Genomic DNA, 12,953 nt, shown 5'->3' with positions numbered 1-12,953 from the left:
GTGCTACAATATTTAAACTCAAGAAAATAGGTAATTATATGATTTTGTGTATTTTTATGATCTGAGTTAAGTAATAAATATTAACCTTCCTGTAAAGAAGCATGTTGCCTTGCTTTCATAATTAAATGGATTAACTAAATCAGTAATGATGGATTGGACCAATTGTGGGCGATGAATGGATCTATGTATGAAGATGTGCTGGCTATGCATATGATTCGTATTTGTTAACATTGACACAATTAGTTTGTCCAAAAGAACTATTGTAATTGTAGAAAAATGCTGATTAAGTTTTCATTAAAAAAATGTCGATCATCAACTTTCGCCTGTAACATGGGCCATTGTGCTAGCTACTTTGAACTGGCTACCTTTTTTAATGAGTATAGCTACTAATTTTAAACAGATTTGCCAAATTTCAGTTGATTGAGATTTAACGGAGTCCCCGTCACCTTTCCAAGCCGTTGGATACAGGCACACTAAGATCTTCTGATAGGAAACTTTTCTTCTTTTTATTGTGATGTCGAACAGAAAGAGATGCGTGGGTGCAGTTCTGCTCTCTCCAAAGCGTGCGCATTTTTGTCGAGAGAGAGCCTGCAGTCTACATTAGAAACTTGTGTCTGGCCAAGTCCAAGAAGTGCAAAAAGAAAAGGAACATAATAGTATAATTTTGCAAACCAGATAACCAACATTTTCTAAAAAGAAAAAGAACATAGAAAAACCCTTTTCGCTTATGAATATTAACACATAACTGTGTATATAAACAATCACACTTCAATGCACCACTACTCTCCCATCCGGTGATAGTGTGATGCTGATTGAGGCAAAGTCGAGGGACATGAATGTGGATTCATCAATTTCTTTCAACTGCGGACACCAAAAATTGTATCATCTTTGACGATGATGGTGGCGAACATGGAAAGTGGCAACATGAATGAATCACTAACAACAAGTGGTGATTTTTTCCCTTCTGGTGCAACACACGACATATTAAATTGTTGCATACAAAGGTTAAAGGAGACCTTTTTTTTGAAACTGTCACCAGGGGGGGACTCCCCACCTGAATATATTTCGAAAGTGTAATCAAGAAAGTTTAGACAAGACGAGAGGATAAGAAATCCCGCCACAAACCGGCATGTATTTTTCGGTCCGCCTTTGAGAGGCGGTGTGACCAGAGTGCGAGGTCGGAGATTGCTGCCCTAATTACATCATGTGGGGTTTGGTTAACCCCTTTGAAGGTCATCACATTGCGTGCATCCCAGATTTTCCAGAGCAGTAGCAGTAGAATGAAGGGCCACACAGACTGCGGCAGGGTGGGGTGCCATGGCGAGCTCCACAGCTCCGCAAGCAGTGAGGAAACTGGTTGTAGTGCGAGAGCATCCCATATGGCAACAGCAGCGGGGCAAGTGAAGAAGAGGTGAGCACAATCCTCCGGTGCACCGTCGCAACGGGGACAGGATGATGACTCGATGATGGACTTATGGCGTAGATTGGCTCGAGTGTTAAGCCTGTCAAGATAGAACAACCATCCAAACACCCTCACCCGGCTAGGGACCCTCGAGTCCCATATGTGGGCGAGGTTTGGGTCCGCAAGCTGAGAGGCAAGGGCGGCGTAGGCGCCCTTGGTAGAGAAGGCTGCCCCGTTGAGCAGCGATCTTTCATCTGGAGCTCCCGTAAGGTGCACATCCTGCAACAACAATCTCAAGGAAGCAAGTTCATTGGAAGCAGTTAAGGTTAGCCGGCTACGCAAGCCCAGATCAATCCCATCATCAAAATATGTGCGACCATCACATTTGGCTTTGTGTGGTGGGAAAATAAGGCTGGGAAGGTGGTGTCAAGAGGCTCTGAGAGTAACCATCTATCTAACCAAAAAAACGTGGAGGAGCCATCTCCAATCCTAACCCGAGAGATCTCATGGAGAGCATGGAGGTGTTTGAAAATAGCCCTGCCTAGGAAGGAGGCATTTTTACCTAGACCTATATGCAATGGAGAGTGATGTATAATCCAGTTTTTCCAAGGCAGAGGGGGAGAGTGTAGGAATTTGAATGCAAATTTCAACATAAGGCAAAATTTTTGTGCTTGTAAGTTTTTAACACCTAGATCACCTGCCTGCTTTGGCATACACACCCGATCCCACGCAACTAAGCATTTTGCCCCCGAGAAGGTGTCACCATTTGACCAAAAGAAAATGCGTCTACACTTACCAATTTCCTCTAGGACGCTTATAGGGAGTGAGAAGCACATCATGAAGTATGTGGGGAGGCTGTCGAGGATGGCGAGAGCAAGATCAGGCGTCCTCCGCACGAGAGTAGGAGGGCACACCATCCAGCTAAGTACATATCGCAACGGTCTATGACGGGTTGGAACGCGTAGGGGGGCAGTTTATGGGGAGAAAGGGGAAGCCCAAGGTACTTTTGCGGGAAGGCATCCACGGAGGTGCCAAGTGTGGCCACCATCGCGGTGGCCATTTCTGGCTCAATATTTAGGGGGACGAAAGTGGTTTTTGAGAAGTTTATGGTTAGCCCGGTGGCGTTAGAGAAGTCATTGAGGATACGCTTTAGGTTGGCTGCCGTGGAAGTGTCTGCCCTAATAATAATTAGGGTGTCGTCGGCGTACTGAAGGACCGGGCATGAGAGATTTGGGGAGATGGGGTGTGCAAGCAGGCTTCGCTCATAGGCCTTTATGATCATTCTTTGGAGCACATCGACAATTATTATGAAGAGAAACGGGGATAGGGGGTCCCGTTCGTAACCCATTTTTGCATTGAATCCATGGGCCGTGGGTTCCGTTTAGAAGGATGGCCGTTTTGCCAGAGGTAAGCAGTGATTCTATCCATTTAATCCATTTATCAGGGAAGCCCCGGACAGCAAGGATGACAAGCAAGGAGGGCCAACAGATGGAGTCGAACCCTTTTGATAAGTCCAGTTTGATCACCATAGTGGGGGCTTTCCTTTTAGCGCACACGTGTAGGACATCGGTCGCATATAAGAAGTTCTCAGAGATAGTGCGACCAGACAGAAACCTTGTTTGATCCGGGTGGACCAACAACGGCATGACAGGCTTAAGGCGGTTGATGCGAAGTTTTGCAATGGCTTTAATAGGGCAGCTTTGGAGCGATATGGGGCGGAACCAATGAAAAAATTAGCGTGCTACAGAAAATAGTGTGGCCCCTGAAAATATGCTATTAGCATACTATAGCGCGCTATTGTGTGCAATTAGCGAGGCATTGTACATTGATTTATTTAGCGAGAAAATTCTCTATATGCTATAGCATGCTATTAGCGGCGCTATAGCGCGGTATTTTTTTCAGTGGGCGGAACGCGTCCGGGGTAGGGGTGCCTGAAGCTTTTGGGAGAAGGATTATAAAGGCTCTATTCAAGCAAGAGGTGTCTGCAGGCTGGTTATCGAAGCAGTGAAAGAGGTCCGTTAATTTTTGCTTCAGAATGTGCCAGAATTTTCGGTAGAAGCCAGGTCCAAAGCCATCCGGACTGGGGCTGGCAAACATGTTCATTTCCGCGAAAGCATCGTAGAATTCCTGACCCGTAAAAGGAGCCTACAACTAGAGAAGTTGAGCGGTTTGCTGAGGGTAAAGAGATTCTGGTGAGAAGTCCCATGTTGGGGAGAAGGGGGTCCCCAAAGTGGAGGTGTAGTAGGATGTTAGGATTTGGCACTTGTCCTCATGGGCAGTGAAATCCTGATTATGAAGAGAGATAGAGAGAATTTTATTGTGGCGGCAGCGGTGGGACGCGGAAGCATGGAAAAACCTTGAGTTTTTGTCCCCGTCGATAGTTTTCTTGATTTTTCCTCTAGGGCTCCAGTAAATCATCTTTTCACGTATCGTTCGGTGCAGCACTTTAATAACCAATTGCCTAAGTGCAAGCTTCGAAGGGGAGAGGAAGCGGGATTCCACGGTACAATCGAGGAGATTTATCGTTAACCTGTAGTTTGTCTCGCGGGTGTTTAGAGGGATTACACTTTACGCCATACTCGGAGGGCAAGGCGACATTTTTTAGGGCCCGTGCGATCGTGAGGGGTGCCGAGGGGCGACATGGAGCCGATGCCCAGGAGGAGGCGATAACCGGCCTATAGGCCGGGTTTTCGGCCCAGCCAAGTTCAAATCTAAAGAAGGCGGGACGGGGGCAGCAGGTGCTAATCGAGATGATTAGGGGCATGTGGTCAGAGACGTAGCGTGTGAGGCTCGAGATTGAGGACTCGGGAAAGGTCTGATCCCAAGAGTCGTTTACAAGGACACGGTCAAGGAGTTCTATGGTCGGCTTATCCCGCTTATTGGACCAGGCGTACCTCCTATCAAGGAGAGGTAGCTAAATGAGGGCCAGGTTATGAATCCATTGGTTGAAAAGATCTGCCTCATTTTGTCGGAAGGAGTCATTGTTTTTGTCCGAGGCATATCTCATTAGATTAAAGTCTCCGCAGATCATCCAGGGCATATTTTGGCCGGGGGCCGCCGTTTCAAGTTCCGAGAGGAAATCCACCTTAAGAGAGTGGTCTGTTGGGGCGTAAACATTGGTGATTGTTAGTGGGAGCGGTGAAGCTGAGGATGAGAAGGAAATTGTTTGTGAGAAACGGGATTGGGTGCATGTGACCGCAGAGAACAGTGAAGAGTAGCAGGAGGCCATCATCCCCCCTGATGTGCCATACGCATCTTTGTGATGAGATATGTCAAGCTAAGCAGGGATGAAGGATCGATTTTTTCAAGCGTCGGGTGAGTTTAGTTTTGTTTCCTGGAGGAAACATGCATGTGGTTGTACGGAAATTAGTTCTGCGAGAACGTCCGAACATTTGTGTTTGTTGGCCAAGACCCCGTACATTCCAGCAACAAAACGTAAATTTTGTGTTAACCATAGCGTTTTGGGGCACCAAGGTGAGGCGGGGAGCAGTAAACTAAATGGCCAATCATATTGAAAATAAACATGGGTAAGGGGGCGGTTACAGGGAATGTAAAGGGGAGATTAGAGGGGCTAGCACAAACTACGCACGGAAACGGCACGTGCACCCTTGACTGTTGCCACATGTCGGCAACGCAAAAAAAAGCTAGTGAGGGGAGGATCCTCTATTTGCTAAAATGAAGGGGGGTGCATGCATGTTGGCGATCGGCCAGGGAGATTGGAGCGCAGTTCATGGCTCCGGTGTGGTCACCGCAGAGATCTCACGGACGTCCTCTGCCGTTGCGCCACACTGAACAACAATGTGGGACAGTGCAGCAACGTTGGCAGAGGGGGTGGACGCAGCATCATGAAGGCCGACGGCGTTGATGGCCGAGGCGAGCCCGCGGGACGCAGAGGAGAGGTCGAACTTCTTGGCCTTAGCCCTGATGGCCTTGGTCGTCATGTCGACAAAGGCGGGGCCCTCGATTCCAGCAATGCGGCGGCTGCGGCGCAGGGTCTGGGTTAGGTCAGCCTCAGTCTTGTCGCAGGCCCAGAGGTGATGATCGACAATCTCGTGGTCACCCTCGTCCCCAGCTGGTCGTAAGAGTGGAGATGCGGGTTCATTAGACGAGGGAGGTAGGGAAAGCAAACTGATGGAGGTTGAGGGAGGGCAGGGCGTACCAAGCGGGTCATCGAGGTGGGCCTCGTCGTCCTCCTCGTCGACTGCAAGGGCAGAGAAAGAGTTCTCCACCATGATGCCATCAGAGGTGATGGAGTCGGCGCTATCATCATCGCCGCTGGCATCAATGGCAGCGTCGTCGTGGACGGGGGTGGGTGCGTGGGACTCATGGAAGAGCAGGGACTGGCTGTCGGTGACGTCGCCACCGTTGGGGGCGGCGGTGGGTGACGGGGGGGGCATGAAGTCGTTGTTGTGGTGGATTCTGTTGCAGGGACACGGCTGAGTGCCGTTCACCCGGACCCCATGGATGCGTGGGATGGCCTCCGGCTCGGGCTCATGGTCGTCGTGGTCACCGTCCAAGGGGACAGTGAGCCCGCCAATGATGGCCCAAGTTTTGATTATGGAGAGCCGAACCTCCACGATTTGCGCCGGCGGCAGACGCATGATGCAGCGGTCGGGGAGGCTCGCGGATGACTCCACTTGGACGAAGGCCCGCACGGTGGTGAAGTCTCTAGGATGGAGGCAGCGACGGTCAACGCAGCAGAGCATGCCCAGGTGGCCTAACACGAAGTTGGCCCCCTGGTGGTGCCACAGCTCGAGGGGGTAGGCAGCAGCGTCGATCTCGACGAGGCGGTCGTAGACCGTGGTGGCTCGGTTGTTGGCGTCTTCAGGGCGGAGGAGCTCCATCTTGATGCCCAGGAAGGTGACGGGGAAGAATTCGACGGCGTCCTCTCTACCCTTCGCGGAGTCGAACACCCGCAGCGCAGAGCAGACGGAGGCAGCCGCGAAGTGGAACTCCGCCGAAGGAAGGCGCGAGTCAAAAAAGTGGCGGATGAATTCGTGCGGCTCCACCATAGCCGTGTTGAGTTGTGCGTAGGCGAAGTGGCTGATGTCGTACACCAGCCCATGCGGGACAAAGATGTCCGGGATGTGGGCGGGCGAGGCGCCGACTGGTGGGATCCCCGCCGGCACGGTCGCGGTCGCCGAGGAGGTCGAGGTGGCAAGGCCGGGAGGAGGGGCGTGGCTGTCGACAGATGACACACGCACGGGTGGCGGGTACGCACGCTGGGAGGCCGGGGCGGAGTCGCCGCCGTCAGATGAGGGCGTGGTGAGCATCGCGTGGGGACTTTTGAAAACCACAGTACAAACATAGACTCACAAATATGAAAATCAACATAGTATAAGTCTATTTGAATTCAAATGTTTTGAAATTTCCAAAAGAAATAGATTATTTATTAAACTCTCGAATAGTATAGAACATGCCAACATCTGTATGTCCCACTAAAAATAAATACACCACTCATCGGTAGAATATCTTAACTCTATTCTCCATGGTCCGGACACCAACAATCATTTTTTAGTTACTGCCACTGAGTGTCAGTTTTTTAAAGATAATGAGTGTTCATAATTGTTCTTGGTTTCAAAAATATATTCATATTTTAATTTGTTTATAAAATCATTTAAAAATGTATGTGTTCATAAAATGTTCGGTTCAAAACATGTTCCAATTCTAATTAAAAAGTTAAAAAATGTTCAGCTTCTTAAAAAGTAAAGAAATATTCATGTTTTCCAGAAAAGAAAAACATAAAACCAATTGACAGTCTATTTCATGCACCACTACTTTTCCAACGAGCAATGCTACACATACGTAGACTTACGTTGAGTGTTACGTAAACCTTCACTTGGCAAATTCTGATTGGGAGTACAGGGGATGAGGGACCCACCCACCTAGAAATCAGGGGGGGGGGGAAAGAATGTGATGAAGGAAAGTTACCTAAGTATTTGTAGTTTGTTTCGTAGGTGTAGTATTATTCTTTTCCAACAGACGAAGGTAATTGTATTTTTTTTACGGCCAGACGTCCAGCCAATTTTTCTCTCGTCCCTGGCGGCTGTAACCCTAGCTTCGGTGATGACGATGGCGGCGCTGAATAATGAATCTTCGGATCCTTCCCTGACGAGGCCATCGGTCCTATGGTTGGGGATGGATTTGGAAACCAGTCTGTTCAACCAAGGATGGTGTGGCGGCGGCGGCATCCTCGTGGTGGACCTATGTCCTCGGGCTCCGCCGTTGCGACGACGTTTGCTCCAGCGTCGCCGTGGAGCTTGGGAGGTAGTCCAGGAGCGGATGCAGATTGTGGTCTGCATCGACGACAACTGGAAGACGGAATATCTGCTGGGCTCGTGGTTTGTGGATGGCAGGTATGGTTTCCTCCTTCGGCGTCTTAGTCGTGGTGGGGTGCTAGATCTGGAGTTCGATGGCGTGTCCGGGGTGTTGCCCCGGTCTGATTCGTTCAACGAGAAGGGCTTCATTTTTGGTGAGCCACTTTGGAGGTCCGCAAAGCTGCATATCAGCGATGGAGCCGCGTCGAGCTCGGGTGAGGTGGCGATTCGTCATTCTTTTCTTCGGTGACTGCTATGGTGGTGCCGGAAGCAGTTGACGAGCGTTGGTGTCAAGCTCAGAAATGTTCTACTATCTTTTCAGTTTTGTCATGTCGGTCTTTACGTGATTTGTACTTTGTTCTTTATGATATGAATGAGATACATATTACCATGCAAAAAAACAGACGAAGGTAGTTAGGCTGGTTTCCACACTTCATGCTCCGAACAACAATAAGAGTGTAACCTTATTTCCAATGTTTATTACAATTAGATATAAGAAATGAACACTGGTACAATTTTTTTTGCCCGGTGCAACTAACCGGCATTTGTACTAGTTAGGCGAAATTGAGCCTATTTTAGTCCAGACCACTGCATGCTAAGCCTGCTAGATCCGCCCTTGGTATTAGCAGCTAACTTTGCCTAAAAAAATTAGCAGCTAGCTAGCTAACTAGCACCACATGTTTTTGTAATGCCAAGCTACCAACTAGGCTGCAATTAGCCTACTTGGGCTTATTAAACTCCTGTTCTGGATGGTGGATGGAGTGGAAAAGCTTAACCATTCAATGCTACCACTACCTGCTACTCCCTCCTTTCCGGTTTATAAGGTTATCTTAAAATTTTAGTTTTTCCATTTTATAATGCTCAATTTGGTTGTTCCCATCATGAATTCAGATTTCAAGGTGCATTAAATAATTGCATGCAAGTATTAAGAAAAAATTGACCAATGCATGTACTTTATGCATGCATGCATTGCAATGAATACATTGGTAAACATAAATTTTTAAGGAAAACAAGAGTATTAATTGGGTGCTTTTGCAAATTACAAAAAATATTCCACCACTCACCATCTACCTTGGTTGGTGAGATTTTTGAATTGAGCCCTATAAAGCGGAAAGGAGGGAGTATATCTACAAGTAGTAGTATCTTGGGTTCCATGCAATGCAATTATGGCCAGCATGCATGATGGGTATATGGAGTATAGATATATTCCCTCCTTCCTAAATATAAGTCCCTTTAGAGATTTCAATGTAGACCACATACAGGAGTAAAATGAGTGAATTTACATTTTGAAATGCGTCTATATATATTCGTATGTAGTCCGTATTAAATATTTAAATAGACTTATATTTAGAAATGGAGGTAGGTAGATATTTCGCCTCTTTTACTAAGTGTATACCATTGCAGTGCATGCAAAATGCAATGCATGCCCTCAAGGACTATATAATTCCGCTAAATGACACGCCGTGCGGCATTACGCATATGACCGATCTAAATTAATCCAACAAGGTGGATCTTCCAAAAAAATATATTTTACTCCAACATGTATGAAACGGCACGTGCGTGAACTAATTTGGTCAATGCGTACTACCTCATGGGCATTCGTCGGCCCTCGCTAGCTAGCGCTCACACACACACACATGAGCTATGTTTACATCTCGTGTACAAAAGGGGAAGTTTTTTTTTTAAGCATCAGTACAGACACAAGCGCTCATATACACGCGCATACACTCATCTCTATGAACGCACACACGCATACCCTACTGTTATGAGCATCTCCGAGAGACTGAGCCGGCATATCATCTTGAGATTTACGAAGTCACCGTAGGCGCCTCGTCGTCGACGGGAACGTCTTCTCCCACTGAAAGCGCATCGCCGGAAATTCTGAAATAAATTCAGTAATAATGCGAGTATCGGGGGGAATACCACTGTCCACCTAACCAACTCAACCATGGGGAAGTTAGGCTCAGTTGGAGAGGCCGAGGACATGGCGGCACAACACACATAGAGAAAGCAGCTCAGTTGGAGAGCAGAGGACATGGCGGCACTGGCCACTCCGGCCACTTCTGCGGCGCTGGTGTCCGATATGATGGCGCAGGGCCGCAAGTCTGCCGCTGCCCTCGAGGCCCTTCTCCAGGTCCAGGATCACGCCGGGATGCGGGAGCTCACCGCCAAGATTCTCGGCTGCGGCGACCGCACCCTCGCCGTCCTCCACGGCAAACCTGCACGCCGGCATAAGCGCAAGCCGGACCCCCACGGCGGCGCAGCCACTCAGACAAGCGCCAAAACAAGGTTCGGCTAACTAACAAGTAGAAGTACTACACTACCATGCACTATAGTATATACTCCTACATGAGTAACATACACGTCGAACAACGAGCCAACCATGCTTTTTTTGTATCTTCAGGACGCGCGCGAGCAGCGGAGAGCCAACGAGGGTGGAGTGGACGCGGAACTGGGACGACGACTTCATGTGGACCAAGTACGGGCAGAAGCACATCCGGGATAACGACCACCCCAGGCACTACTTCAGGTGCGCCTACGCGCTCCACGACGGCGGCTGTCCGGCCACGAGGCATGTCCAGCGATGCCCGGAGCACGACCCTCCCCTCTACGTCCTCACATACTTCGCCGAGCACACCTGCTGCCGCCACGGCGTTGCCGCCGCCGTCATGAAGAACGTCAAGATGCAGCCGCTGCTCGTCCTTGACTTTGGGTCGGCGGCCGCACCGAGCGGCCCCTCCCCTTATTGGCTCAACTACGGTGATGTTTCGGGTGATATCTCACGCTCGGAAGAGCTCCGAGGTGAGGTGACCAAAGTTGAGTCAACGCCGTCGTCAGACTTGCTGCCCGCTGGGCCGGCGGTGGTGGCGCAGCTGAGCTCGTCGGCAGACGACGCCCGTTACTCCTCTTCCCCTGCTGCATGGGACCCATCGGCCGCCGATTGGGAGTACTTCGTGAACAACTCGTCGGATTATGTTAGAGAGTTCTTCGATTTGGAAGACGTTACCTTGTACCAATAGCATGTTTACACCTTTACCAATAGTTCCTTGTGTCGTTAAAACATACTATGACTGAGGTGCGTATCCTTGAGACTGATAGGGTGTAGAAGACCCCTCTCCCTCTCCCGTGTCGCCCCCTGCCGCTACCCAGGGGCTCAACCTTAGCCGCCGGTACCCGCCTCCTCTTCTCCTGCCCTCCCCTCCGCCGCCGCAGGCAGGCGTCGCCGGGCTAAACTCGCGTGGCGCTGGCTGCGGCGGGGCATTCTCTCCCCTTTGCTTGGTCTGGCGGCGCGGGGGCGGTGAGATCCGGCGGAGGCGTGGCGCGCGGTGGCTGTGGGGCGGGTGCGGTGGCTCGCGTGCCGCATCCGCATGGGGGCTCCTCCCCTCTCCGCCGGCGTGTGGGGTCGAGCGCGCTGGCCGTGCGTGGGGGGCGCGGATCTGAGGCGGTGGCCCCTTTTGGTGAGTGTGCCTCCCTTCTGGCAGCGGGTGGCTGGCGCGGATGTTGGGGGGCGCCCTCCTTGGCTGCTCGGGCAACAAGGTGGTGGCGAACGTGGGGATCGAGGCTATGGTTGCCCCGCTGGCCCCGTGCATCGAGCTGAAGACGACGTCCTGCTTTGCTCCAGGTACACCTCGCCCTGCTAGCCCGCTGCTGGGGACGGTGATGCGGGCGTGGGCTCTGGATCGGGGGAAGCTCCTGGCCAGCGTCGGCGGCCACGATGTAGGCAATGCTCCGGGCATTGCTCCCCTTTCTGAAGGCGACATCGTGATCCTTTCCCTCTTCCTCCACCCCTGTGACCCGGGTGAAAGCCAAAAATCTCTGGATTGGGCGGCAGTGACGTCCCGACGCCGTTTTCTTCTTGAAGACGCCTCCTTGGGTCGGTGGAGGTGATGGTGTGAGCTTCTGAGCAAGTGGGTCGTCGATTATCTTCAGTGGTTCCCCCATTCGATGACTTGCAGTAGGCACCACGCTCTTTGTTGGAGATGATGTGTCGGTGGAGGAATTGCTATGCTTGGTGGGGTCGCCGTCTTGCCGTCCTTCCCGGCCACCGTCTGGGCCGTCTGTGCGTGCTCGGGGGTGAGGAGGTCTGCCTACCGACGGCGTGGCGTCCTACATTCCAGGACGAGAGGGTAGAGGGGCCTCTTTGGTGGCGGAGGCGGATGGCGGCCTTGCGGTGGTGGTTCATGGAAGGTGACAACATGGTTGTCCTCTAGCGGCGAGTAGTCCCCTTGGCTTCACCTTATCAATGGCATGGTGTGGAGCTCGCTGAGGGCTTCGATGCTCAAGCCTTGGCTTGGTGCATTTGGATCCCGTTAGCCGTTGTGTAGCATCATGTATCTTTGCAGTTTTTTCCTTTGTTTTGTTTTTGTTGTTTGCTCGGATGTATTGCGGTCACGATTGCTTTATAATATAAAGCAAGGAAATCCTTTTTCGTCTTTAAAACATATACATTTAATTCAATGGTAGAGAACCTGTCGGTGAAGTCTCAGCCAACGAAGGATGAACACTTGCAGGAAAAAGCAGTTCAGTTGGCAAACGTTTTTGACGATAGTGCTGACAGTTGTTTGTGAACGGTCTCGTATATGGTCATCACCGCATCAAGCACACCAAACGCCATCACTCGACCCAATCATGCTCTCCGGTGGCCGGAGCTAGGAAGTAGCAGAAGCCGAGATAGTTGCTGTTGCTACTCCGGTTGACTTAACATATCTCCAACTACATGGAGATGCTTTGGGCGTGTTTGGTTGCCCGCACTGAGCCCAACCAGGCCCGAGCGGGAAGGGAGAGGCCTGTTTGGTAGTTTGGTTTTCCTGTTAGGCCTGCACCGCATGATTCTCAAAGCAGCCCAAAGCCTGGCTCGCTGGAAACCCTGGGATCGGCAGTTTCTCGTGAGCCAGGCTGAGTGCGGCGCCAGGTCGCACGGGCGGGAGCGAGGCGCGGGCGAGGGGCGATGGCTGGAGATGGAAATCTGGCGCGCCGTCCCGGCACCAAATTAGCCTCACCCCTTTCACTCGCTCACCCATAGCCACTGCCCCCCTTTCTTCGCTACTGCCTCACCACCGGCGGCGGCTTCGACTCCAGATCTGCGCTATAGGCGGTGGCGGCGGCGGCGAAAGAGGGGGCGGCGTTTGCGGCGGATCTGGTGCTCCCCTTGTTGTTGGCCACCGTCTGGTCGACCTAGTCTGTGCCATGGCTCCCCCTACGCCGTCCTCGTCTCCGATGCCGGTATGCAGCAC

General features: G+C 51.0%; 1 protein-coding gene across 1 annotated transcript; it reads left to right on the top strand.

Annotated features, from left to right (window-relative positions):
* Positions 1 to 9,754: 9,754 nt before the first annotated feature.
* Positions 9,755 to 10,739, top strand: LOC119358710 (probable WRKY transcription factor 61). The gene is made up of 2 exons (XM_037625147.1): positions 9,755 to 10,008; positions 10,124 to 10,739. The coding sequence occupies exons 1-2, from the start codon at positions 9,755 to 9,757 to the stop codon at positions 10,737 to 10,739; spliced, it is 870 nt and encodes a 289-aa protein (XP_037481044.1).
* Positions 10,740 to 12,953: the final 2,214 nt, after the last annotated feature.

This window comes from Triticum dicoccoides, chromosome 2A (genome assembly GCF_002162155.2).
Source record: "Triticum dicoccoides isolate Atlit2015 ecotype Zavitan chromosome 2A, WEW_v2.0, whole genome shotgun sequence".
Lineage (NCBI taxonomy): Eukaryota > Viridiplantae > Streptophyta > Magnoliopsida > Poales > Poaceae > Triticum > Triticum dicoccoides.
This window is presented reverse-complemented; position numbering and strand designations above follow the sequence as displayed.

What these genes read in the sequence shown, in the direction of transcription:
- LOC119358710 (XM_037625147.1), top strand. Translation starts at nt 9,755, where the DNA reads ATGGCGGCACTGGCCACTCCGGCCACTTCTGCGGCGCTGGTGTCCGAT. An exon ending in CAGACAAGCGCCAAAACAAG is followed by an intron (nt 10,009 to 10,123) that starts GTTCGGCTAACT and finishes TTGTATCTTCAG; the next exon opens with GACGCGCGCGAGCAGCGGAG.